Genomic DNA, 24,560 nt, shown 5'->3' on the forward strand with positions numbered 1-24,560 from the left:
CAAAACACCTGTATGGGTTTTATTACTAATAAAGGAGCATCATTTGTATTACAAGGGTTGTAAACAAAGTATTTAGATTGTTTTACTTGAGTTAAATTCGAAATAGCCAACTCTAAAAATATTCTTTTACACATCTACATTTTGTTTAGATTAATGAACAGAAGTATTGATAAAGAATTTATTTAAAATATCAAGTCAGTCACTCTTTACTGTTTACTCTTTACTGACGTCACCTTAAGACCAGCACCTCCTTAATGAGTCTGCAAATGTGCTCTACTGCCCCTTTCTGGAGACCGAGAGGAAGCTGCTTGGACTACAACCATCAGGTGAAGCACAAAGAGGGTGTGTAACAATTCACAAACAGTTGTTGGTGCTGAATGTGTTGCTATGTTTTAACAATTTGAGCCGATTCAAAAGCACGGTGTATAAATACAGGTAAATAGTAGTCATGTAAAACAACAAGAGCATGCAAAACACGCAAGTTAGAATGAGAAGCATGATGAAGGACTTACACAACAATATTACATATGCTGCCGTTTTTACTAAAACCTCACCAGATGTTCTGCAAATATGTAATATATTATCCTGATACGAGGCCTTTTGCTCCCCTCAGCTCCAATGTCAATGTCAGCACCACTAATTATGAAGTTACACTAAACCACTCACTGGGTATTTGTGTAACATCAGCCAAACATGCACAGTATTTCAAAGTTACATAAAACATGAAATTTGCAGATTACCCGCACTAATCCAAAGACCAACTTGTTCATCTTTGCACAATATTGCATCGCTGGCGAAAAACCAAAAGTCCATCTGCCCTGATCTAGTTCGGACTGACAAGAACAGCAACTTTCTGCAGCCTCAGCTGGCACATTTTACACGGCAATGTCAAGCAGAGGAGGCCGTTTTTGCTTTTGACAAGGAAAAAACTATGATAAAACGCATAAATCAGATGTGTCGTTTTCTCTGCAGGGTGTGCGATCAGCTGTTTTTCAGGTCGGTACCCTCGGTACAAAGAATCTCGAAGAACCAAACCCAAATTTTAGGTCAGAATATTTTTCAACATTACAAGCTGTTAATGCTCTGAAGTGAAATGAGGGAATATGAGGAGAAGCCCAAATGATCATGCATTATGCCATGTAAGAGGCAGCCAGGATTACTGGGCTATTTGATAGAGGATTACAGAGTTGAAAGTTGCAAAGAGCATTGATGCTGTAGAATGAAAGAAAGCAGGCAGGGTTCAAAAACCACGGTGTATGACTGAAGCAATGGCCGTTCTAAAAGGTAAATGAAATATTTGCTTTTCTAGATAAGAAAAATAAGAATTAACACATTATGTGTACAGAGTTACCTACTGATTTTTCAGCTTTGCTACTCATGAGCTCAGCAGCTGTTATGCAGTGTAGCATTTAATTAATACTCTGCTTTGTGCAATATGAAAAAATAAAATAGGCCCAAACAAGCATGTGACTCATGGGTGTTCTGGGAAAAAAGATGAAACTGAATGTTTAAAGAATTCACATTGTCGTGTGTCAGACACAGTGGATAAGGATTACACCAAAAAGCGTCATCAATCCCCCACCCGCAAATCATATAAACACATCTGAACAAGCAAGAAAGCAGATGTATCTGTGCTCCAGAAAATGAGAGCTGCCAATCTCAGCCAGTCCTTTAAAACCCTGATCTTAAGTGAACACAAGCAGGCCCCAGCAGAGATGAACTGATCTCCTTGCGTCACAGGAGACAGCACTCATGGGGATGGAGGAGGGGGCCTGAGCGATCTGATCATAAAGTGACGGCAGGAGGGGATGTTGGCGAGGATGCCAGTGTTTGGGTATTATGTCAAATGAACAATGCCATTGGCTGAGGCATATCCGATGTGCCATCTGTCTGGGTTGGTCAGCACCGATCATGTGTGGCTGTTGTGTGTGCAGAAGAGGAGACAGGCAACTGTGACGTACATGTACAGTGACGCAGAGAGGATTAGATAAATGTCAATAAAACTTTACAGTTCACATAAAGAACGTCAGAAAATGCCTTTACTCAGGTCAGTGGTAAAATTCAGTTCTATTTGTATTTAACTGAATGTGAGTAAGCTTTGCAAATCAATTCTCCTTCTCCAGTTTGAGTTTGGCAAATTTCTGCTTAATTGATTTTTTATTATCAAAGGTTAGTACTGACTTCAGTCCTTACATTCACAGTGTTACCATTTGAAGCGCTGAAGTCTCATATTAGGTTCAGATAAGCTTTGGAGTACATTCTTCAGCAAGGACTGATGTATTCTGTCCCCTATTAAAAAGGGATCCATGAGTTGAAGAAATACAACAAAGAAAACCTGTTTCACTATTCATATCTGAGCACCTGATTCTTGTTTTTTAATTGAGACAGACAGTATTTGAGACTGTCTTTAGTTTTTATCATTCACTTGCCAATGTCAGCTGTCTTTTTTAGTCATATGCAGTGTACAGTATAAATTAATAAATCAATTTAACTGAAAAGCAGTTTCTGCATGTGTTACTGGGTAACCACAAACTACATAAAAGAGACACAAAATTAAGGTTTTGTCATTTGTCTGACATTTTGTCAATCGTAATGCTGCTTTAAAACACATTTGTCAAGAGCAAATATCACAAAAACACAGTCTAACCACATACAGACAGTTTCACTTCAAACAGAATATGTTTAACTGTAGAACTTTTTTAAAATTAGTAGAAAATTGAAAGAAACGACCACTTAAGTCTACTGCGCATGCAGTTGGGGTATGTAGTGCATACCCCAACCTGTTGCTGGGGTGTGCACTACAACAAGAAAATTTGAAAAGGATTTTCTAGTGACAAAGTGCACAATTGTTTAATACAAACACCATGTCGACATGGATTTTCTTGTTCCAGATGCAGTATGTCTAAAAAACATGTCACTCTAACTGACAAAGTTAGCATGATGAGCCAAAATGAATTAGAATCAACATATATAGTTACATATATACAACACTTTTTAAGTGCTAACACATAAAAACAGTAAATAAAGAAGTCAGACTCTAACACGAAAACATCTATCTGAAAGTCCTTGTCAGAGTCATTTGAGTTCTTTATCATTTAAATGGTTCCGTGTAAAGCAACAGCTCAAAATGAATAACATTTAGCAAATATATTGACAAGACAGACATGTCATACTTCCGCAAAAAACAGAGACACAAACTTCAGCACATTTTCTACACTGGTGCAAATCCTTGAATTACACTCTTGACATAATGGCCATCATTCACATCTTTGCAACAAACTCCTCGGCCTAGAACAGAGGAAGAGATAAAATTAAAACCAAGGCAGACATTATTGTCATTCCTCTGAAAATTATAGTTAAACCGAGTCAGTCAAAGTTGCCAACATAAATCACATACTTTTTTGTACTCTACTTCTCAAAAATATTCGATACAGATTGTTCTACTACAAGGTCAGTGTCATGTTTTCCTTTGTTCATAAAACTGATAGTAATTTAATATAGTTCAGCTGTGAGTCTGCTGTGGTCGGCTTTGCCATTATGCAGTCTGTCATCTGACCTCCTCCTCACCTTCCTGTCTTCACTGGAGTCTTTATTAACCAGGCCCTCGTCGCTGGCAGCCTGCAGACTGTCGAAGGTGCCCTGCCTCTCTCTCTCCACCTCTGGTGTACTTCTTTCCCTCCGTCGGTTCTTCCAGGAAGCCATGATGCCCTCCAGACAGGCAAACTTGGTGTCAGTCGTGCAGGCGTACATCCCTATCGGCACCGCCAGCACCATCGCCAGAACTATCACCACAATATGAATCAACTTCTGTCTCTGCTCCATCTCAGTAACATCACTCCCTGTTACAAACATGATGCACTGGCCTGGACGTGGTGCCTGGTTCTTGATGGTGACACAGATTTCATATTTGGTAGCGGGCATCAGATCAGAGACAGAGTAAGAGTGAATCCCAGGGCCGATGTAGATCATTTCTTTTTTATCATTGCCGGCAAGACCAAAGTGGATGGTGAACCAGGTCTCAGCCGGGTGATCCAGGGCGGCGTACCACTCGATGGAGATGCCACGTACTGTCTGTTTGGTGATGCGGATGTCAATGAAGACATTTTCATCACCAGCACCTGGCGCAGCTGGTAGACCAGGATGGAGCGGCGACTGGGAGCTGTCAGGAGAATGGACGTCCACTAGGATGCTCACAGAGGAGTTACCGATGAAGTTTACAGCAGCGCAGGTGTAGACGCCATGATCAGCTGCATGGAGGGACGGGATCACCAGGAAGGATCTGATGGTGTCTTCATCCACTCTTTCCTGAGATTCTGGGGGGATATTGAAAGTATCCAATGTCATTTTACAGAACAGACAAGCTTGTTTATTTTGTATATTATATTGTTTTCCCCAACAAAACGGAATCGAACAAATAAAATCAACAAATTCTGGGACCTTTTTTCCAAATTCCACAAACAGATTGTAAAAGATGTGTACAAAACAAACAGCAGGCAGACAGACACTGCACTGATCACTCCCAGCAAATTCAGTTATTAGAGGATCATTTTGATTTAACAGAGATCTTTGCCAGGCATTTTTCTACCTGAAAATAATATGCTTCAAGAAGGGGCAATAATCTATTCTAATAATAGCAAATGTTCTTACCACTTGTCCTCATTAAATATAATAAATTATAATGTGACTACCACTAACCCTTCACAAACACAGAAAGAAGAAAATTGTGTAGCTGGGTTCCTGTTTATTGGACATTTACAGATATATACTGTAGGGTTGCAACAATGGTTTTAGCTATGAATGAATCTGTCGTTTTTCACGTCCAACAAAGTGGTAATGTTTCCGTTACTGTTTGCTTGTTTCCCAACCAGCCTGACAGGAATTTATGGAAGAACTACTGAATCATTGAAGAGTGGGCCATTGCTCTTGATCATCTGGTCCATAATTTGCCAAAAAAAAGCGCAAATTATGTAAAACTACACTGGTTTTATCAGATAGCTTGTTTTGTCTGACCAAGAATTCACAGGTTTAAAAGTTACTGGAACAAAAGACAAAGGTAAACACTAAATCCTGAGATTTTTTTGAAATCAAATGATTAATCAAGTCCAAATGCTTTGCACATTAATTAAGCTCTAATAAATATGTTTGTTACTGTGTAACCTGCTATTACGACCTAAAAATGTCTTTGCTCACTGATGAGCTCTATTTAAATTTGATTTAATATTTACATGTCACACTTAAGATATGAAGACTGTAAATGTTGATATATTTGCTTATTATAATTGTAAGAAGACATGTAGTCAAAAAGTGCCACGACATGTCCATAAAGTGGGAACAAGGATGAATTGTGCTTCAGTTTTTACCTCATAAAGTTACTCATTCTATAGCTGTTGCAATGTAAGAGGTTGATAAGTTGTAACTACTGGCACTATTAATTGATCAAAAAATTATCCTTTTTAGTAAATGCAAGATGAAAAAATAAAGACCAGGTCAATATAGTTTATCATATGCCAGTACGGCAAGAATTGTGGGTTGCCAGATTTTACATACTCCTTTAATTGATCAGGAGAAATGAAACCAACTTCTGTTTTTTTTGGTAAATAGGTGCAGAGGATCAAGAACAGAATACCTCTATCAGTGTTGCTGGACCATAAAATGTGTTTGCATTTTTATCTTCTTCTTAGTAACTAGCATTGAAAGTATACTTCTGTAATTTCCAGGAACTGCAGCTGCTCTGGCCACCTCTATAATAATAATGGATTAGATTTATATAGCGCTTTTCTGGGTACTCAAAGCGCTTATTCATTCACTAACACATTCTCACTCTGATGGTGATAAGCTACATTTGTAGCCACAGCTGCCCTGGGGCAGACTGACGGAAGCGTGACTGCCAATCCGCGCCTACGACCAGCACCAACATTCACACGCATTCATACACCATCTGACAACCTCCACACCTCTGATGACCCAGATGACTGTGTGGCGTTAGGACACTAGTGGGAGCAGCAGCCTGGCTGTTACTAGTTGTTTGAAGTCATGATCCGCAGTAGCGCTCCACTCTGAAGGTTAAGTCTAATGACGCAGAGGACCCAACATTAGGTAGGCGGCACTATAATCTCCAACTCTCTTAATCAACACTGATGGTGCTGTGCAGATTGAGAGGTTGGTGTGTTTATACAGTGGTGGGCCAATATCCCGATTTAACCCTCCTCAAGGGTTACAGGGGTCTGCGATTAAAATGTGTGTTTAAGCATCTAATTTATCGCAATTTGTCCCTTGAGCTGGTGCGTGGATGACACACTGTGAACATCACACTCTTACCATGAAATCCTCTGATTATCTTCAGGCCATATGTCCACCACACTGCGGGGTCCGGCCTCGCCTTGGCGATGCAGTGCATGGTAAGATTGGCGCCCTGCGGCAGGCTGATGTTTGCGGACGGAGTACTGACCACTGGCTTCATGCACGACTGCAGCTCGATCTCATGAAAGAACTTGCCCGCCTTAAAGTCCGGCCCTGAGCAGGTCAAGTAGGAGTTCATCAGGATAATCGGGGGGCTTAGGGACCTGATGAACTCCACGAAGCCCTTCAGGCGACAGTCGCACAGCCACGCGTTGTCGTGGAGCGCTAGGACAACATTGGGCACAAACGCCTCCCGGCCCTCCGTGCTCTGTAGTTTTTGGTAGAGGGGCCAGTTTTGGAAGACCTCCTTCGATATGACCGTGAGCAGATTGAAAGACAAGTCTAAGTAGGTCAGACCTGGCAAAAATTTTAACGCATGCTCCGGCAGAACGTCCAGCTGGTTGTGCTTCAGGTCCAGAATCTTGAGGGCCGGCGTGTCCTCGAACGCTGTCCATGGTACTGAACGCAGCTTGTTCCCTTGCAGACGGAGCTCGGTTAAGTTCCCCAAACCCTCCAGGCCCTTGGAGTTTATCACTGTGATATCATTGAAGTTCAGCCACAGGTTCTCCAAGGCGGGTGTTTTAGAGAAAGCCCCTCTGGGTATTTCGGTGAAGTGAGACTTTTCTATGCGTATTTTAGTCATATCATCTGGAAGATTCTCTGGTATGGCTCCGAACGCACTCTCCTCCATACATATGAGCGACCTGGAGGGAAGAGTTTAGACGATGAATTGGTAAATGTCGAGGAAAACGAATTACATACCAAGTTTCACCTATGTATTTTCGTGTAATCATGCCTTAAACCGCTTATCAAGCCACCGTTACGCAGCGACATAAATAGGTTAAACTACCTGCAGCGAACTGAGGACACGAAATCAGGTCTTACCTTCCATGACGCTCTTCCACACAGCTGCACCCGCGTAAACATTGAGAGTAAACTTCACTTGCCTGGATGCTGAAGAAAACTATAACTAGCAGGTAACAAATTATGTCCATAGTCCGCGAAGATCCCTAAATTTGAAGGCTACATTCGTGCTCGAGAGTGCAGCAGACGAGAGAAGCTTATTACGCTTAATCCCTGACATACGGTGCAGGAACAAGTGGCATCTGATTCTTGGGGAAGACGTGCATGATTAGCACATGACGGTGTCACTAGGTCTGACCTACTGTACTGTTTAGCAGGTGTCACTTTCCGATCAACCAAACATGCAGCTGCAGCTCTAACTATAATAGTGCTTTGTCGATCAGTAACAAGATTACCAGGTTGCCAGGTGGAGAAAAATCCCTTATGCTGGTATTTACTGGACGACAATCTATTAATAAATATTTAAAATGTCACAAACATGTTGCTAATTCAGTAGTTATACAAGTTAATAAGCTGTCTATAGCTTCTGCACACGTTTTCCCAGAAAACAAGTTGTCCATTAGAGGGTCTTAAGATGCATTTAAAAAGCTACAACAACAAATATCATGCAGCAGGATAATAGTAATTTCTCACAATATGGCAGAGCAAAAAGGTGTTCTTATTTACAGCTCACAACTGATGCAAAAAGTATTAATAAACAAGCTATTAAGATTAATGAACTTGGGATCATCTCATTTTTTAATTAATGCAATCAACCACCAGCAAACCAGCCACATTCATTAACCCTCCTGTTGTCTTCGGGTCATTTTTGACCCTGAGGACAAGGGGATTTAAGACAACATGAGGGTTAAAGAGCATAAACATTTTCTGAATGAAAACAGAGACTGGAAACTAAACAGTGTGGTGAAGTGAAGATACACTGTAAGAACACACAGTATAACAGGTTGAATATAGTATATATAAAAGTTTATTTCATTAGTTTCAAATAGGTAATACCATTGGAATGAGTAGATCTACATTTAATGGGATAGTGATGCCTCGAGGTGGCACAAGATGGGTACATAGAGAGATTTCCGTATGTGTCTCTTGGCTGGGAATATAAATCATTTCACATTTCATTTCTGCATCATTTTTCCATCCTATTTACATTGTGTCATAGTTCAGTCCCTTCTGTACTTCTCTCCAGCTCCAGCTTCTCTCCATTCACCAAAGTGTTGAACCATGCCTATGTGTATATCTTCTCTGAGAACGTATGACAGATATATACAGAGGCACAGAATTAACTGTATATGTAAGTGTACATCATCCAGTGAAGTATTTACAAATCATACACATACATATATGATAAACAATGGAGTATATACCATTGAGTTCCCTTTAAATCAGATCGGGTTGAAAAGGTTTCTTCGCTGGGCCAAAACAAGTGAGACGAAATCTAACTTACACTGTTTGCTGTGCTCTTTCAGTTTTCAACGTGTTTATTCTTACAGGCTTAGTGATTAAAAAAAACATTCTTTTAGACATAAAAGCAAGTGTTTGAGTCTTACTATTCATGGACGGATGACAAGTCCAGTGAGTTTCACTTGATCTGCAAGAAGCATCAAATTTTTCTAGATCTACCCAGTTGATCAAATTCTTTAAACTGATATTTCCATTATAGTGCACCGTGCAAAAGTTCTTTGATAGAAGTTGGCTCTCTGTGGCGGTGGAGTTGGTGGCATTATCCAGCGAGGAGGGACTGGTGGGGGGGAATCCCATGGTGTGGGCGTATGGGAACGCGTGGGAGGTGGACTGATGTCAGGATGCTGCTGAGGGTAAGAGAAGGGGTAGTGTTGAGGGTATGGATGCGGGTGGACATGAAGGGGATGAGGAGGGTGGTGGAGGGCATGCGGGTGAGCGTTGGGGTTTCGAGTGTGTCGCGGGTGAGGGTGAGAGCGAGGAAGATGACGTGGAGCAGGAGCCGGAGCTGGAGCATGACGTCAGCAGAAGTACTCGTTAGGCTGTCCCTCTATCTTAGCTGTGGCCTCAGAGTCCAGGCTGGAGCGAGCTGACAGCAGCCTGTTGGACTCCTCTGGGTTCAGTCTGTTCAAATACTCACCCTCAAGCCCTTTGGCCTTTGTGCCAGGCGACAGTGTTTCAAAGGTCACATAGGAATCTTGGATGTCCTTCGTTTTTTTCCCCCAGTACTTCTGAATTCGTCTCTTCAGCGCCCCACAGCAGACGATGACTGTGAGCGGGACCGCAATAATACAGGCCACTGTGATCACAATCACATTAATCAGCTTCTGAGTGCCAGTAGCACTCGCTGCTTCATCAGTGGAAAATATTACACACTGCTCTTTCTTGGGGATCAGGCCCCTCACACACACACAGGCAATGTACTTGGTCCTGGGCACCAACCCTTCGATGGTTACACGGTTCTGACCCGCCCCAACGTTGATCTTTCTCATGTCCCTCTCCCCAAACACTGCATACAGCACACTAAACGCTGTCGTGTTTTTGGCTTTAGGGGCTCTCCAGTTCAGAGAAATTGTATTGTCTGTGTCCCCCACCACCTTCACTGAGCGGACCACCCTGTCCGGGTCCTGCTGCAGGGATGAGGTGTTGGCCGCCAAGTTGCTCAGATTTGTTTTCTCCAGATCCAGAAGCGCGTCCGGGTTGGAGGAGGTGGCAGGTCCTGGGGTTGCTCTGTCATCCGCACTGTAACTGGCCAGTCCAGGATCAAGACTGAGACCAGGCAGAAGGCCAGGATCCAGAGCAGACAGGGATGAAGGGGTGGAGGTTGGAATCACATATCTGGCAACCAGTTTCTCCTGATAGGCAGCTTTGCCCACTGGGTTTGGTTTCTTTACTTTGGGCTTCTTGTCATTGGTGGTTTGGTTCCCCTCTGGTTTTGGGGAGTTGGAGACAATGAGAGAAATGACAGCCTCTGCGTTTCCTGCATAGTTAGTAGCCTTGCAGATAAATTTCCCCGAATCACGGTAGGACACAGCTGGAACACTGAGGATGGACCAGGTGATTCCCTCCTTAGAGTTCTCCTGCTGGACTGTGGTGGCAGAGAGAGAAACATGAGGTTTTTCCCAAAAAATAAAAAAATAAAAAAATCAAGGACACAACATAAGAAATTGATTGAAATTTTAAAAATATTTGCATCCAAGAAATATCCTCTTTGATAAATATACAAAAAGTCACCAATCAGGTGATTACACAATGTTGCATTGATCATCAGCAGTGTTGCATAACTCAGCGTGGTGGCCACAGCTGTCAGTTAGACTTAGAACCTTACTAACTCCACTGATAGCTCTCTGTTTAATTAACAACAGCACTACAGAGCAGACAAAATCATCTTATCTCAGTCACAACACATTGAGAGACCTGGACAGCCAAAGAGCTGCTGACTCACCTGTTCCATTCAGAGCTCGTCCATCTGCCCTGCGCCAAGTCAAGTCTGGGATAGGAACTCCAATGGTCCCACAGCGGAGCAGCACATTGTTCCCCACAGCACTTCGGACTCGTGCCACCGCTGTGTGGATGCGCGGGAGCTGACAGCGGCGCAGCTCTGCATCACTGAACAAGACCCCCGACACACTCTCCGGAGCCGAACATCGGAGCCTTGTGTCAATGAACGCCACTGAGAGGGTCTGAGACTTCTGGAACTGGACCAGATCATAGAGCCGACAGTCACACACCCAGGGGTTGTCATGGAGACCTGAGGAGCGAAGAGGATACAAGTGAGGCTACAGGAGGAAGACGAGCATCCAGCTGTGGACAAAGTGATAGAGCAGCCTGCAGATGGCTGGTGTGGATGTTTGGATGTTAATCCTGTAAGAGGATTAACATTTAATTCATAAACTACATCATGGTCATGACTACGGCAATGATGATGATAATGGTAGTGGTCCAGTAATCAAGGTCAGGCTTTGCTACCATTTCACTCTGCTGCTCTTGACCAAAGCACCTGCCACTAGAAATTACCCTGGAGCAGCTGCATTTCTGCCTAAAATAAGTATTGAAGAGCAGCAACATGGTGCATGTAACTTCCAATTTGAGTGAACAAAACACACACTTCTCTTTGATTTTTCAGCACTGATTAATAGTACTTGTCAAAAATAACTTCTCCTATGAAGACAAAGTTTATACTATTACATCTGCATTTACCTTTTCTATTAAAATTCTTTGTATGCTTCCCTTGAAACTGCCCAAAGTAACAGTTATAGACATTAACTAATTCATTATTAAAAATAAATCGCTCACAACTTTTCTAATCTGAAATCCTTTACTAAAGGTGAACATATTGTCAATCAATTAAAAATGGGACTGCAAAATAAAGTGTTACCTTTGTCTTTACAAGCAAAATATGTTATTTTGCTTCCCAAAGCTGGTAACTTCATACATTTTATTGGGGCCGATTTTCAGCCACTAGGTGCTTAGTGCATGATGCTTGTTGCACAAATTTACCACACTTTACGCACAGTAAAGGAGGCTGCACCTAAAGCGCATTTAGGTGTTGCAAATTAAGATGGTTGGATGCAAGGATGAGCACATTCCCTTACCAAGTATCATCTTGGAGCTCTCCGGCCCCTGCGTTGGTTTTGCAGCCAGCCATGTGGACAGCACCTCTGCCGGCAGGGTCAGCAGGCTGTTGCTGGACAGATCCAGGTAGGTGAGGTTCCTGATGTACGTGGTGGCTTCGGCGGGCAGCGAGGTGAGCTGGTTGTTGTGCAAATCGAGAAGTCTGAGGCTGGGCATATCCATGAGAGATTCCCAGGGAAAGGCGGTGAGGGCATTCCCGTCCAGACGAAGCTCTTCCAGATTGAACAGTCCCCGGAAACTGTCCGAGTTCACGGTGGACAGCGTGTTGAAAGACATCCACAGGAATTCCAGACTGGAGAGGTAGTTGAAGGCTTCGCTTGGTATCCGCTGGATGGATGTCTTCTCAATCCGCAACTTGGACGTGTCAACAGGGAACCCGACAGGCACAAGAGATATCTCAGGATCGTTGCAAATGACGCTCCTGAAAGGGGGACACATGAGTACGTTATTGCTGACCTTCAAATAACCTTCAAAAAATTACATTTGAACAAAGTGATTAAGTAAACTAAAATTAAACACATGACACCAAATCAGTATTCAATTAAATTCTACCAAATATGCTGTAAGTTCACATGCAGTAAACATTCTCTGGATAATAATTTTTGAATTCAGCCAACCCATCCAAGCACATAAAACGCATAGATGGAAACGTTGAAAGTGCCTTTGAGAGATAATCCTGCATTAAATAAAATTGGACCGACATGCACTCCCTGAATTATCTTTTGTACACGTGTTTACTCCTATGCAAACATCTGCTCTCCTATGAGGACAAGACCTGTCCGTCTAAAAAGTTGCATCTGTGCGCACAAAGCAAACCCCATCATAGTGAGATAAAAAATCATTTGCATTTGGACATCCTCCTTACCTGGCCTTTGATCCATCACTCAGGTTGTGGTAAAAACAGCTGCACTGCGAAGGACAGGAGCTCACTGGGGAGAAAAGTTCACCTGTGGCCACGTAGAGCCCCAGGATCAGGACGAGGAACATTTTGGCCCACTTTTACGCATACGCAATTTGCCTACATGCGCCCAGTTTGCGCCCACAAAAGTCACACAGACTTGCTTTTTTCTCTCATTTACAGAAATATCATCCGCATGGCTTTGTCCCACCGCTTCGCTGTCCCATAGTGATCAGACTGCTATGAGTCCCGAGATAAAAAGGATAGACAAGGATTAGCGAAAGGACTGGCGTTCGTTTCATTTGGATGCGTATTGCATCCCGGAATCCGATAGGCTGCGCAGAGACGTCCCCATTTATTATCACAGAAAAACACTTCCGAAATGGTCATAATCCACTGTGATGTTTGATTTTTTTTTCTTTCCCTCAAATGTAGCATGTTCATTTGAGCCCTGCCGTGACTGTTAATCTGTAAGTGGACGTCACTATATTTTACCACAAGGTGGCCCCTATATCAGAGCCTGTGGCCCCTAATTTGGGGCCAATGCACACTGCAGATGCACATTTTTATATACATACACGTGTTTTTTGTTTGTTTGGTTTTTTTTTTTTTAGATTTTTTGTGTGCAAATTGTAAATCAAGCAGCAAAATGCTACTACATGTAACAAAGCAAACTTTTCCTCTCTATTCTCCCTCCCATCCCCTCTGCCCCTTACCAAATAAGTATAAGAAAAACACGTTGAAACAAAAAAAATAAAATGGAAGAAAAGCTAACAAAAATAAATAAAATACAAGACCTTGAGTATGGCATACAGTATGTACATGCTCACATGTAGACAGATACACATACCGGGCTTTGCAAAAGTTCTGTTACACTCGGTTTCATGATCTTTAGAGACGTTTACATGTCGGAGTGAAAAATTCCATTAAACAAACTGAAAGTTCTACCTTATAGGCAGGTGTCATTAATACAAATTTGTTCTCCGGTGAAGTTGTATCAAGATTTAAGTCAAAAGAGTTGAGATATCTGCTCTCCTTCGTGCCGGCCACAAGTCTGAGATAGCCAAACAGCTGAACATCAGCCGGATGACCGTCCACAGAGTCGCGGAGAGGCTCAAGAATGATGATCTTTCAGGTCTTCACCATTCTTGAGCCTCTCAAAAAGTTTGAATAATCCCTGCAGATTAAATACAAACGGAAAAATAATGCTTCAGTTAGAAATGTTGGATATAGAATCATTTCTCTCCACCTAATGTGCGTACCTGAGCGTGCCACGTCGTCCTCCTCAATCCATCCATGAATATTAGCATTCTTTCTTTATTTTATTGTCCTCTTTGACTCACAGGTCTGATACTGTATATGGTTTTGGAAAGGTGTTGAGCAACCATGTTCCCTCGTGTTTGAAAACGTAAACATTCCACATCGCACTGCAAGTCTAAAGCCGGTCCTTGTACTTCGTATGAACCAGAAGACTGGATTTTATATGAGGTGCAATGTCATTGTTTGTGTGCAGAAAATCTCTTAAACATAAATGTTATGAACTGTTTGCAGCATCATTACTGGGTTCAAATAAAGCAAGATTTGTCAAAATTAACTTGAGAGTTTGCTTTAGTGCACTGGCAATAGAAAAAGTTATTAAAGATTTAAAATATCCGGAGTATACTGTTTATATATGTTGATTTGTGTCTATTTTTCTTTACATTTGTGGGATTATTGTTAATGAGGTTTAATCTGAAGCAGGATAAATCTATGAAAGTGACAAAAACTTGCACACCTAAAATCATGTTGGGGTCATACAAGCATTTGGGAGATGAAATAAATATTCTAAAAAAAAAATCAGTCAATAGTAGCAGCATCTCAGTATTCAGTCAATTTAAACATGCATAATTTAATGGGTTTTTCCTTGTTATGGCCCCATAAAATCATTTGATATAAAAGATGCGACATGAACACACTAAATTTGCCATTTGTGTTTAGAAAGATGTAAAGTGTCCTACAATCCTAAAAAGTGACGGCTCTTGACCTTTTGTGTTCCCTCATGATTTAGCACTTCACACTTCTTCACCTATATTTCACAAGATTCCTGATCTTATAATCCTGAGACTGAGAGCAACCTCAGCTGCACAATGTCAGGCTTGTTTCTCGTCGGGCCTTATAGCATTAAAAGTTCCAAATGCTGCTGCCACTGAAACATGACAAACCCACTGAAAAGCCGGGAATGATGGCAAGACTTCATGTAATTTACACACGTTGATCAACTATAAAATAACTGGAGCTCAGACTTCTATCATGCGGCAGATTTCGCCCTCATCAAACACTAAATCCTAGACTGAATCAAGCTTCTGTTGATACGTGTTGTGTCTGCAGCTCCAAAAGTGCAATTTTGACTTGTCATTTCAGACCGAGAGTAGGTTTAATCTCTTGAGGTCAGCATGTCTGTCGAGAGTTTGATTTTGTGCGAGAAGCAAATAAAAATAAAATAAAAAGAATTCAACAAAACAAATGCTGACATGTCCAGTTTCCCATTCAGTCAGAAAAACAAAGTCCTGCCATATGGGAGAAAGGATTGATAAAGATACAAAACAATAATAGCGATATGGAGCCTCTGGAGTGTATTCACAGCAAACACTTTTCATCAGTGAATGACCAGGGTCACTGTAACGAACTGAAATACATCACATATAATATAATTTCAAATAACCCATGTTTAAGCTGCAAAACACTGGTGTACATAACAGCTTAAATCTAGAAATAGTGCATGATTATCTGCTGCCAGCTGATCAGAACATACAGGAAATGTATTTTTATGTATATTTTTAACCTTGTAGCCTCCGGATGTGACCTTGGATCTAAGAGTGAGCGGCATCACACGGCAACAAAAACATGAAAATCTAAGAATGGGACTGTTATTGTTAAAGTGAATGAAGGAAATGTTTCGATGCTGCGGTTAGAGGTTTTGTTTTCCTGTTAAATGTCTTATAAAAACTACAGCAAGGTGCAAAAGGCCACATCACGGGAAAGATTTCAAACTTTTCTGGTAAAAAAAACAGACAAATCTAAAGGAAAACATCCAGGCTCGCAGAGCTATTCTAATTCTTGAATGAACAAGACCTATTCACAAGAGAGGAGGGAGGGAACAGTCAAATGTCAAAGGTCAAAGGTTTCTTCAATGCAACTGAGACATGGAACACCATTCTACCTGAACACATTCCCTCATTTGGGGTGTTGATCATGTCAAGGTGGTGGAGCGCGGCAATGCCTTTTATATTAAGAAGAATTGTGCAGAAGCTTTCAGTTATTACAGAAAGTGTGCAAAAAAATGCAAGTTACTATGGAAACCAGGCGGCCACACTAATGATGCTGTGCTGGTATGTAGGGAACAGACGACTTGACTGTCTCATGTTGGTCCAGAATCTCCGGTTTCAGTTCTTGAATTTTGAGATCTGGTGACATGATTAGCAATTCATTCACACTGCCTGTAGGCACTGCAGTCCTGTTATCACACTTTGACATGTTTTATGCCATCCAACGTTGTTTAAATCAATCCACTGGACTTAAACAACTTTGGATAACCATGACCTGAATGAATGAGAACCTACACAGACATGTTGTTTTACGCCACTTATCCAGGTGTTTTTTTGTCCTCACTAGATCCTCGTTTGTGTTATACTCTCAGTTGTATGTCGCTTTGGATAACAGCATCTGCTAAATGAAACTGTAGAATTGTATTAAACCATTAAGAGACTAGATGGAGCCACTGCCATCCTAGACCACTACTATCAGGATAGAAATGTTTCATTAGAGCAGAAAAGGGATCACAGACACAAAATACACTGATTTGCAGAGATCCAGACCCCAAAAACGCCACCTTAAAGCCCCCCACATCACCACACAGCCACTAGATGCCCTCAGAGTGAAGTCAGACACACCTGCCCTCCCTCGGCACCTGAATCACAGCCATTGGCCCACAACAAACATGACTCCCCTCTGCTCTTCCCCGCCTCCCAGAGTGATGGACGCATGCAGATCCACCTCAGCTCCTCTGTGACCGACAGGAGGCTGCCGCTGACACCTGTTGTGTCTCCTTGAAGCCACACGGGGCTTCAGCAAAACGCGTCGCCTCGTAGTTTAACACCAGCAGCCGCTGCATCCTCACCGGGAGACACAAAGGCTTGTTGTGTAACTAATTGAGGGCTTTATTGTTGCGGCGGGCAAATGCGCATTAAGGGTTACGGTTTGTGTGGTTACGTTCATTAAGGCATTCCTGCGCGGATTGGGGCGACAGAGAGACAGCGGCTTTACATAATAAACTGCATACTTTTCACGTGAAATGCCCCTTTAAAAGCGGGCTCCACGGCCACACTGAGGCACATCGTAAACGAGCGGACCCGAGAGGAGTGAAAAGTCCGACAGCTGCACTTTTGCCGTGTCAAATCGGTGTCAGCATGGTGTCGTCGTACCCGTTACCGGAGGGCTTCTCCGAGTTCGATGTGTTTTCCCTGGGATCGTGTCTGCTGGTGGAGGGTGAGTGTTTTCCTTTTTTGTCTTGGAATTCAGCCAAATACTACGAGGGCTGCTCTGGCTGTGTGTCGCATTAACCTATGACAGGAGCTGTCGCCAGATGCTTCTCACGCCAGATATCTGCAAATCAGCACCCACTTATAGAGCATAAACAAAAAACATGAATGCAATATTTGCAGAAGACGCGTTTACGCAATAAGCGCACCGATTTCCATTCATCGCCGCAGGCTGTCTTCACTCAAGATGTTTGTGTTCTTTCTGCTCCACCAAAGGTCTGCTGGGCTTCTTCCTAAACGCGGTGACAATCGTTTCTTTCCTCAAAGTGAGAGAGCTCAGGACTCCCAGCAATTTCCTAGTGTTCAGTTTAGCGATGGCTGATACTGGCATCTGCATGAACGCCACGGTCGCCGCTTTCTCCAGCTTCCTGAGGTGAGTGATGTAACCAGCCCTTTCATAACGCACGTCATGGTCTAAGCACATGCGGCCGAGCCAAATGAAATGTAACGAGAAAATAATGCCTGGCCACCTGTCTTTGAGATGAATAATCTATATCGAGCTGCAGAACCTAATCGATACATAGAGGAAGAGTAGAGGCTGCACAGTGGAGGGGGAGCGGTCTGCTGATGTACAGAGGGGGTTTTCAGATTGCAATCACAAGATGAGAGATGTTTCTCTCAGTAGTCACCACTTCAGGGATTAAATCTACTATTCTTCTTATTGGTCATCTTTAAATATACATCCAGGTCTGAAACAAGCGCTCTGATTGTTGCTTGAGGGGGTTCTAACACTCTTATTACCAACTTTGCTCAAGAAAATAATGTGTTTTTGGCACCTCCTGATATAATGAGCTTCCTGTGAAGAGCTATTTTTATGCCCCTGTGCTCATCTGTTCACACACCCTCTACCTCCAGGTACTGGCCTTACGGCTCTGACGGATGCCAGACTCATGGTTTCCAGGGTTTCATGACAGCTCTCGCCAGCATCCACTTCATCGCCGCCATCGCCTGGGACAGATATCATCAGTACTGCACCCGTAAGTTGACACCTGCTGCAGCTCCTGTCCAGCAGGTAATGCACAGGGATGAAAAACAAAATGGATTTAGTTTCTCCTTCACTACAGCACAGACACTCACACATGACCTAAAGAGTAAACAAGCGAGCTGCTGTTTTTACATTTGCCACAGACTGCCCTGATTGTGGCGATAAATGATGACAAAATATCCTACTGATGCTGAACAGAGCTGCTGTTATAAGCAGATGACACGGTGAAGAAACTACTAAAACCCCTTTCACTGGGAGAAAATTGCCCCTGCTATTTTTTAGCAGGATTCTCAGAAAGCAGGAAGTGACTCAATACTTGCCCGGCCGGCAGTTTATACGTCATTTACACTTGTTATTAGACAGCTAGTTCCTCTGGTTTAAACCAAGAACTGTATATAAAGATGGACAAACCCTCTGTGATGGGTGAACCAAAGAAATGGAAAGTCCTGTGATAGCATCTTCCATTAAATACACACAACTTTAAGCCATGATACAATTTAAACCCATGAGTTATAGAAAAACATTCTCCGTACAGTTGTCTTGAATGGGAAAAGTAGCTGTAGAGAACAAAAGTTTTTTTGTACCAGGCAGTACACATGTATTAAACCCGCTGTAAAGTTGGACATTTTAACATGGGGATTTATAAGAATTGACTCACTTTTGGAGCTCGTTTCAAGTGGACATTCAAGGAACTGCAGTTTTTGGCTGATCTCAGCTTGGTTTAAGAAATTTAAAATGAACTGCTCTAATGGCACGATTAAATATTAGTGGAAGAATGGTGCCTCAGCAGGCTACTCAAGCATGTTGCTGTTTAAAATAGTCTTGATGAATCTTGTTCTTGCCAGGGACAAAGCTGCAGTGGAGCAGCGCTATCACTCTGGCTGTGTTTGTCTGGCTTTTCACTGCCTTCTGGGCTGCCATGCCCCTCATCGGCTGGGGAGAGTACGACTACGAGCCCCTCAGGACTTGCTGCACTCTGGACTACAGCAAGGGAGACAGGTACTGTATACTCCTCACTGTGTTATCAAGAAAATCATAGCTTACTTTGCATCGTCTACCCTTCATTTAAAGCTTTACCCTCCTTTTAAAGCCTTTTGTGTATCTTTCTCCTCCCAGAAACTATGTGTCCTACTTGATCCCAATGTCCATCTTCAACATGGCCATCCAGGTGTTTGTCGTCATGTCCTCCTACCAGGCCATTGCACAGAAATTCAAGAAGACCGGAAACCCCAGGGTAAGCACTATAACACAAAGAAAATAGCCTTTAAAAGATAGCCACCCACTCCCACTCCATAGGATTTGAAGCAGGTGGCTTCAGCAGTTCTGTATTCTATGCATGTAAAGTGATACAGACAAACACAGAGATTTCAAATTCAACTCGGCATGGTAATTCTTTTTCCATGTCAACACACGGAAAGAGAGGATCAGCGTTGTTTCACTTGATCCAGGCCTAAATTTAATTATATTTATGACGCACTGAAATTTAGAATTCAATTTTGAAAGTCCAAGAAGCTGCCATTTTTAGTAACCGACCAGTTGTAGCTAATGCATAAATCCTCACAAATATGCAGTCTGTGCAAAGACTCTGCTTTCTTTGAAGTCACCCATTCAAAGGAATCAGAGGGACTCTCCTTGTGCCAGCATAAACACAACTTACTCTCATGGCCCTTATTCAGAGTAATAACACAGACAGTGAAGAGGAGCACGAACGGCGTGACGTATATAGGTCATTGCTGCAGGGGGAGTGGGTGCAGTAGCTGGTGTGCAGTGACAAACAATGTATCTGTGAATAGCAAGGGTCAATAGTGGAGTCCCGCAGGGGCTGAATCGGGTGGCCCCACTTTGTTGCGTAAGCCCATTACTCACAGTCATCTGGGTTGGCTGGAGACACTTTGATTACAAACACAGGAGAGACACCAGCCACTCCAGCAGAACAATGCAATTACGTAACAATCAAACGGCTTATCGTCACACACTGGGTCTGTATGCCATAAAACTGTCTGGAAGTGTCGCACAGCCTAACAACGATGACATTTTGTGCTTAAAGTTCTGCTATTCTTAAAAACCTCTGGCTCAAGATGTTATTTGATACAAACTCATACTGTGCAGTAAAATTTTGTTAGATGTTCTAGTGAAAACATTTCAGTGTAGCATTCAACATTAACAAAGCTTTTTAACAGGGGAAACTTTAAGCATGTCTCTTTTCCATGTGAAGTGTGAATAATGTCTACTTTGACCCTTGGATTACAGCCGCTTGACCCTTCACTCACTCACTGTTTCTGTTTCCAACATTAATGATCTTAACACACACACTTTGTCTCCCAGACATGTGACTTGCCTCCAAGCAGAAAACCTCATGACACAAGGCATTTTTGTCTCCCTGTTTTCTTACGGTTGACGGCGAACAATGTTTTTTCTGATCCTCTCTCTTCCCCACTTTCCATTCCTTTTTTTAATCCTTCTTGCTCTGCAGTTCAATCCCAACACTCCTCTTAAGACTATGCTGTTCTGCTGGGGCCCCTATGGCATCCTGGCTTTCTACGCCGCTATGGAAAATGCTAACCTGGTCTCACCTAAGATCAGGATGGTAAGGACAAGCGATGCACAAATTGACACAAACCCTGTCTAATACAATGACACTGTAATGCCACTATATTAATGCATTTATTTTGAAATTCAGCTCAAGCAAACTAGGATAAATAGATCCCATGACCCATATTTGCACCAGGTTTCTAAGATTTTTCTACAAAGACTATTATCAGAATGATTTGAATTAGTAGATTTTCCTATAAAAACTCCACACTTTCCATGAGGTTTTGACACCCTTGTGTCTTGTGTCTCTGCAGATCGCTCCAATCCTGGCCAAGACTTCTCCCACCTTCAACGTGTTCTTGTACGCTTTGGGAAATGAGAACTACAGAGGAGGCATTTGGCAGTTCCTCACCGGGGAAAAGATTGATGTGCCTCAAATTGAGAATAAGTCCAAATAAACTAAGCATGCAATAACTACACACCATTCACTGTCCTGGTGGTTTCTCACAGGTAGCTAGATGTTGGTGTCTGTGAGTGTCTGTGCAAGTGTTGTGTTGAGCAGTGATTGCTGTTGCTCCTTGTATACATCTGTCCTCGATTGCCTCTCATTGTTTCCACAGGTATAGTAGATAAAGGATTGGCACACAACGTCTTTCATACTGCTGAAAATTTAACAATATTACATCAGTATAACAACACATATAACAGGTCCAAACAGACTACTGAGAGCAGCATTATTTCACTGTATCATGTAGGAAATACAGCAAAACTTAAAACATGGCTACTTCTGTAAACAACATCTGATTTCTTAGTTTTAATACAATTTCTTTCATTACATAGGGGATGAAAATGTAAGAATTGTTACTGTAAACAGATGTTATTATAGTCCCGAATGTCCCATTAGGTGAAAAAAAAAAAAAAAAGTAATCCTTAAAAGCAAGTAATTTAGGAAGCCTATAATCATATTATGCACCTTATAGCACATTCTGGCACTTGGTATTTTGAGGAACAATTGAAAGAACATCAAACATTCATGTAGCACAACCTCTATGATAGTTGAAGCATTGTATGAATAAATAGTCCTCTAGCCAACACCTATTGCCAGCAGCTTTGCAAAGTACTTTTACCCTCAGTGGTTGCTTGTCTTTACCCTCTGCTTGATAAAGGAAGGCCCTAAAACATTTAGATTCAACAAATAGGTATTGACATTAACAGTTTGCAATAACTCTGATTGCAAAGAACAATCACAACTGCATTCTTCATTGATTCATTCCCCTGTTGATAAAATACAAAAGCATGTACAAGCCACTGATATCTCACCATGCTCTGTGAGGCTGTGAGCGATCACTGTATCCAGGGTAGAACTGCATTAATCCTCGAAACAACAAGACCATTCTTCAATACACAGCCCCCACGACAAGTTAGAGATTAGTCAGTGGCTGTAGATTAACTGGACGTGCTTCTCGCCTCCAGATCCGCAAATGAAAAACAGACAAGTCTTCGTGACGATAAAACATCATTCAAATAAGAGAATTACTGCTGTTTGCTTGATAGATATGAAATGGACTTGAAGTTTAATTAGCTGTGGCTGTTCCTCAACGTTAGTAAATCCCTTCTATGACTGAGACACAATTTAATTAGAGGTTTGCATATCATGAAATAACGCTTCTTCACATATGATTTTGCCTGACAAACCTGACCTTATTAAGAGAGGAATACCTTTGACATTTCTTTAAATTGTATTGTCTAGCTGTTGAACAATACACACGAACATAATGGTTATTATATAATCACAGTCATTTCAGTAGGTTTCAAAAACCAATTAATCAACACTTTTGGTATCATTTTCTTGTAGGATTTAATTTAGAATAAGAAATGTTTTCAACAAACAACCTACGAAATCAGACTTCTGGTGAGAGAAAAGGAAGACAGACACTTTTTAGACGCACGGGATGTTTCAACAGATTGCATGTCTAGTTTATGTTGCATACATGTAGTTCATGGCATAATCCTCAGCAGCACAAACGGGACCATTCACACATGATTTTCACATGTAAATGGATGAATAGTTTCAGTGTAAGTTCTTTAAAATCCTTATGTAGTAGACAGTGGTAAACATCTGGACGTGTGATGTTCAAGACAGTGATCGCTTTCTGTAAAATCTGATTATATATATTCATGAGATCTTTGTATTGTTATTGCTCTTTATGCCGATTTTGTGTCAGTTGATTTAATGTTTATGATTTACTGAAAGTAATCCTCTATAGACCGCTCCAAAGAAACAACACCGTGCAGAGATCCTGCAATTATTGAAGCATTAATAAAGGATTACAATTGTCTGAACTCCTTTTTGTCTTTCTTGTTTGAATTATGCTGTAAAAGCAGCAGGAGTTTAATAGCGTAATGCTTGGGAATATCCACGGATCTGTAATGTGTCACATGACAGCTATAAGTGTAAGTAACTGCATACATTTGTTAGCACGTTAAGCAGCTTTAGTAAATTTTTCTTACATTTTAGATGAAAATCCTGGGGTTTTTTTTACCCCTGCATTTGTTTGGCAGTTTTAGTAACAAGCAACACTGAGTAATCAGATTGTTAGTATAAAATGGACATTTATGGACAAATGAGAAACACAAAATGTGCTATTTAACTGAAAACCATTTACCAGTTACCATTATTATAGATTAAGATAACCAACTGTACTTAACATTAACTTCACTTTTATCCCTGTCAACAGTAATGTGATGAGTGCACTAGAGTATCAACATTTTTAATCTGATAATACACTGTATGTGAAACGTGCCACTCTGCATAATGAGCACTTTAACTATGGTTAATGCTAATACTGTGAATGCATGACTTTTACCCATTTCAACACTGCTGTATTCAAGTTAAAGATCCACCAGTGAATGCGTCTCAGTGCATTTACAGTGAAGTACGTGTTCAACCGGCATGATGAAGAGGTTGTAACATACAGTAGAAGACCCCAGTTGGCGTTTATCTAAGCAGATTAATTGACGACAGGCTGTCAGTGAAGCAAGTTGTTGCATAAGTACGTACTCACCATACATGTGCAGCCCGTGTCATCAGCAGCCCTCTCCGTTATTCCAGCTAATTCAGTCATCTGAAGGACAAAATACAGATAAGACTTTTCAGGTGACGTAAAATGTGCATGAAATAAGGATTATTTTTGCCACATGCATGAGCCCTGAACCGATTATGTTGCTTATAACCGACATAATGGTCTACCGGACCTTTAATGACGTATACATCAAAGTCCCCAGACGCTGATGGACATATGGAGCTGTCATCTGGTGGGAAGAGTTACTTTGACCCCACTTCCTAAACCGCTGCAGGCCTTTATCAGCTGCCAACACAAATGGATTTTTAGTTTCAAAGAACATTATGCAAGAAATAATTAGAAAAAAATAAACTCTACATCAAAGTAAATTAGTAGAAAGCCCATCCAGTTCTATTCATCTGGACTTCGTGGTACTAAAGTTTCTCCAGGGATCAGAGTATCAGAGCATCATTGACTTGAGACAAATTAAGATGTGCAATAAGTCATATTATTTAACTGAGAAAATTGAAAGCTATAAATAAGAAAATGGTTTATTTTTTGCACATTCATATACAATATATTAAGACCTATGTTCTTATTGTCGAAGAATTTAACAACCAGAAATTTTTGAGAATACAAAAATATCTACT

General features: G+C 41.6%; 3 protein-coding genes across 4 annotated transcripts; 1 reads left to right on the forward strand and 2 right to left on the reverse strand.

The window, feature by feature from the left end:
* Window positions 1–2,553: 2,553 nt before the first annotated feature.
* lrit2 (leucine-rich repeat, immunoglobulin-like and transmembrane domains 2) lies at window positions 2,554–8,094 on the reverse strand. Of its 2 annotated transcripts, XM_051960515.1 has the most exons (4): window positions 7,285–8,094; window positions 6,319–7,103; window positions 3,568–4,313; window positions 2,554–3,288 (listed from the first exon to the last, which is right to left on the reverse strand). In XM_051960515.1, the coding sequence occupies exons 1-4, from the start codon at window positions 7,392–7,394 to the stop codon at window positions 3,262–3,264; spliced, it is 1,668 nt and encodes a 555-aa protein (XP_051816475.1). In that variant the 5' UTR covers window positions 7,395–8,094; the 3' UTR covers window positions 2,554–3,261. The 2 variants fall into 2 exon arrangements, with proteins under 2 accessions (XP_051816475.1, XP_051816474.1); XM_051960514.1 differs by having other exon boundaries at window positions 2,554–4,313.
* Window positions 8,095–8,212: 118 nt separating this feature from the next.
* On the reverse strand, window positions 8,213–16,561 carry lrit1a (leucine-rich repeat, immunoglobulin-like and transmembrane domains 1a). Its single transcript, XM_022212348.2, has 4 exons — window positions 12,722–16,561; window positions 11,817–12,277; window positions 10,667–10,972; window positions 8,213–10,309 (listed from the first exon to the last, which is right to left on the reverse strand). Exons 1-4 carry the CDS (start codon window positions 12,841–12,843, stop codon window positions 9,243–9,245), a joined length of 1,956 nt encoding a protein of 651 aa, XP_022068040.2. The 5' UTR covers window positions 12,844–16,561; the 3' UTR covers window positions 8,213–9,242.
* Window positions 16,562–16,832: 271 nt separating this feature from the next.
* On the forward strand, window positions 16,833–23,191 carry rgra (retinal G protein coupled receptor a). The gene is made up of 7 exons (XM_022212319.2): window positions 16,833–17,278; window positions 17,548–17,704; window positions 18,187–18,308; window positions 19,162–19,315; window positions 19,433–19,550; window positions 20,790–20,903; window positions 21,163–23,191. Exons 1-7 carry the CDS (start codon window positions 17,200–17,202, stop codon window positions 21,304–21,306), a joined length of 888 nt encoding a protein of 295 aa, XP_022068011.1. The 5' UTR covers window positions 16,833–17,199; the 3' UTR covers window positions 21,307–23,191.
* The last annotated feature ends 1,369 nt before the right edge of the window (window positions 23,192–24,560 follow it).

Source organism: Acanthochromis polyacanthus, chromosome 15, assembly GCF_021347895.1.
Source record: "Acanthochromis polyacanthus isolate Apoly-LR-REF ecotype Palm Island chromosome 15, KAUST_Apoly_ChrSc, whole genome shotgun sequence".
NCBI lineage: Eukaryota > Metazoa > Chordata > Actinopteri > Pomacentridae > Acanthochromis > Acanthochromis polyacanthus.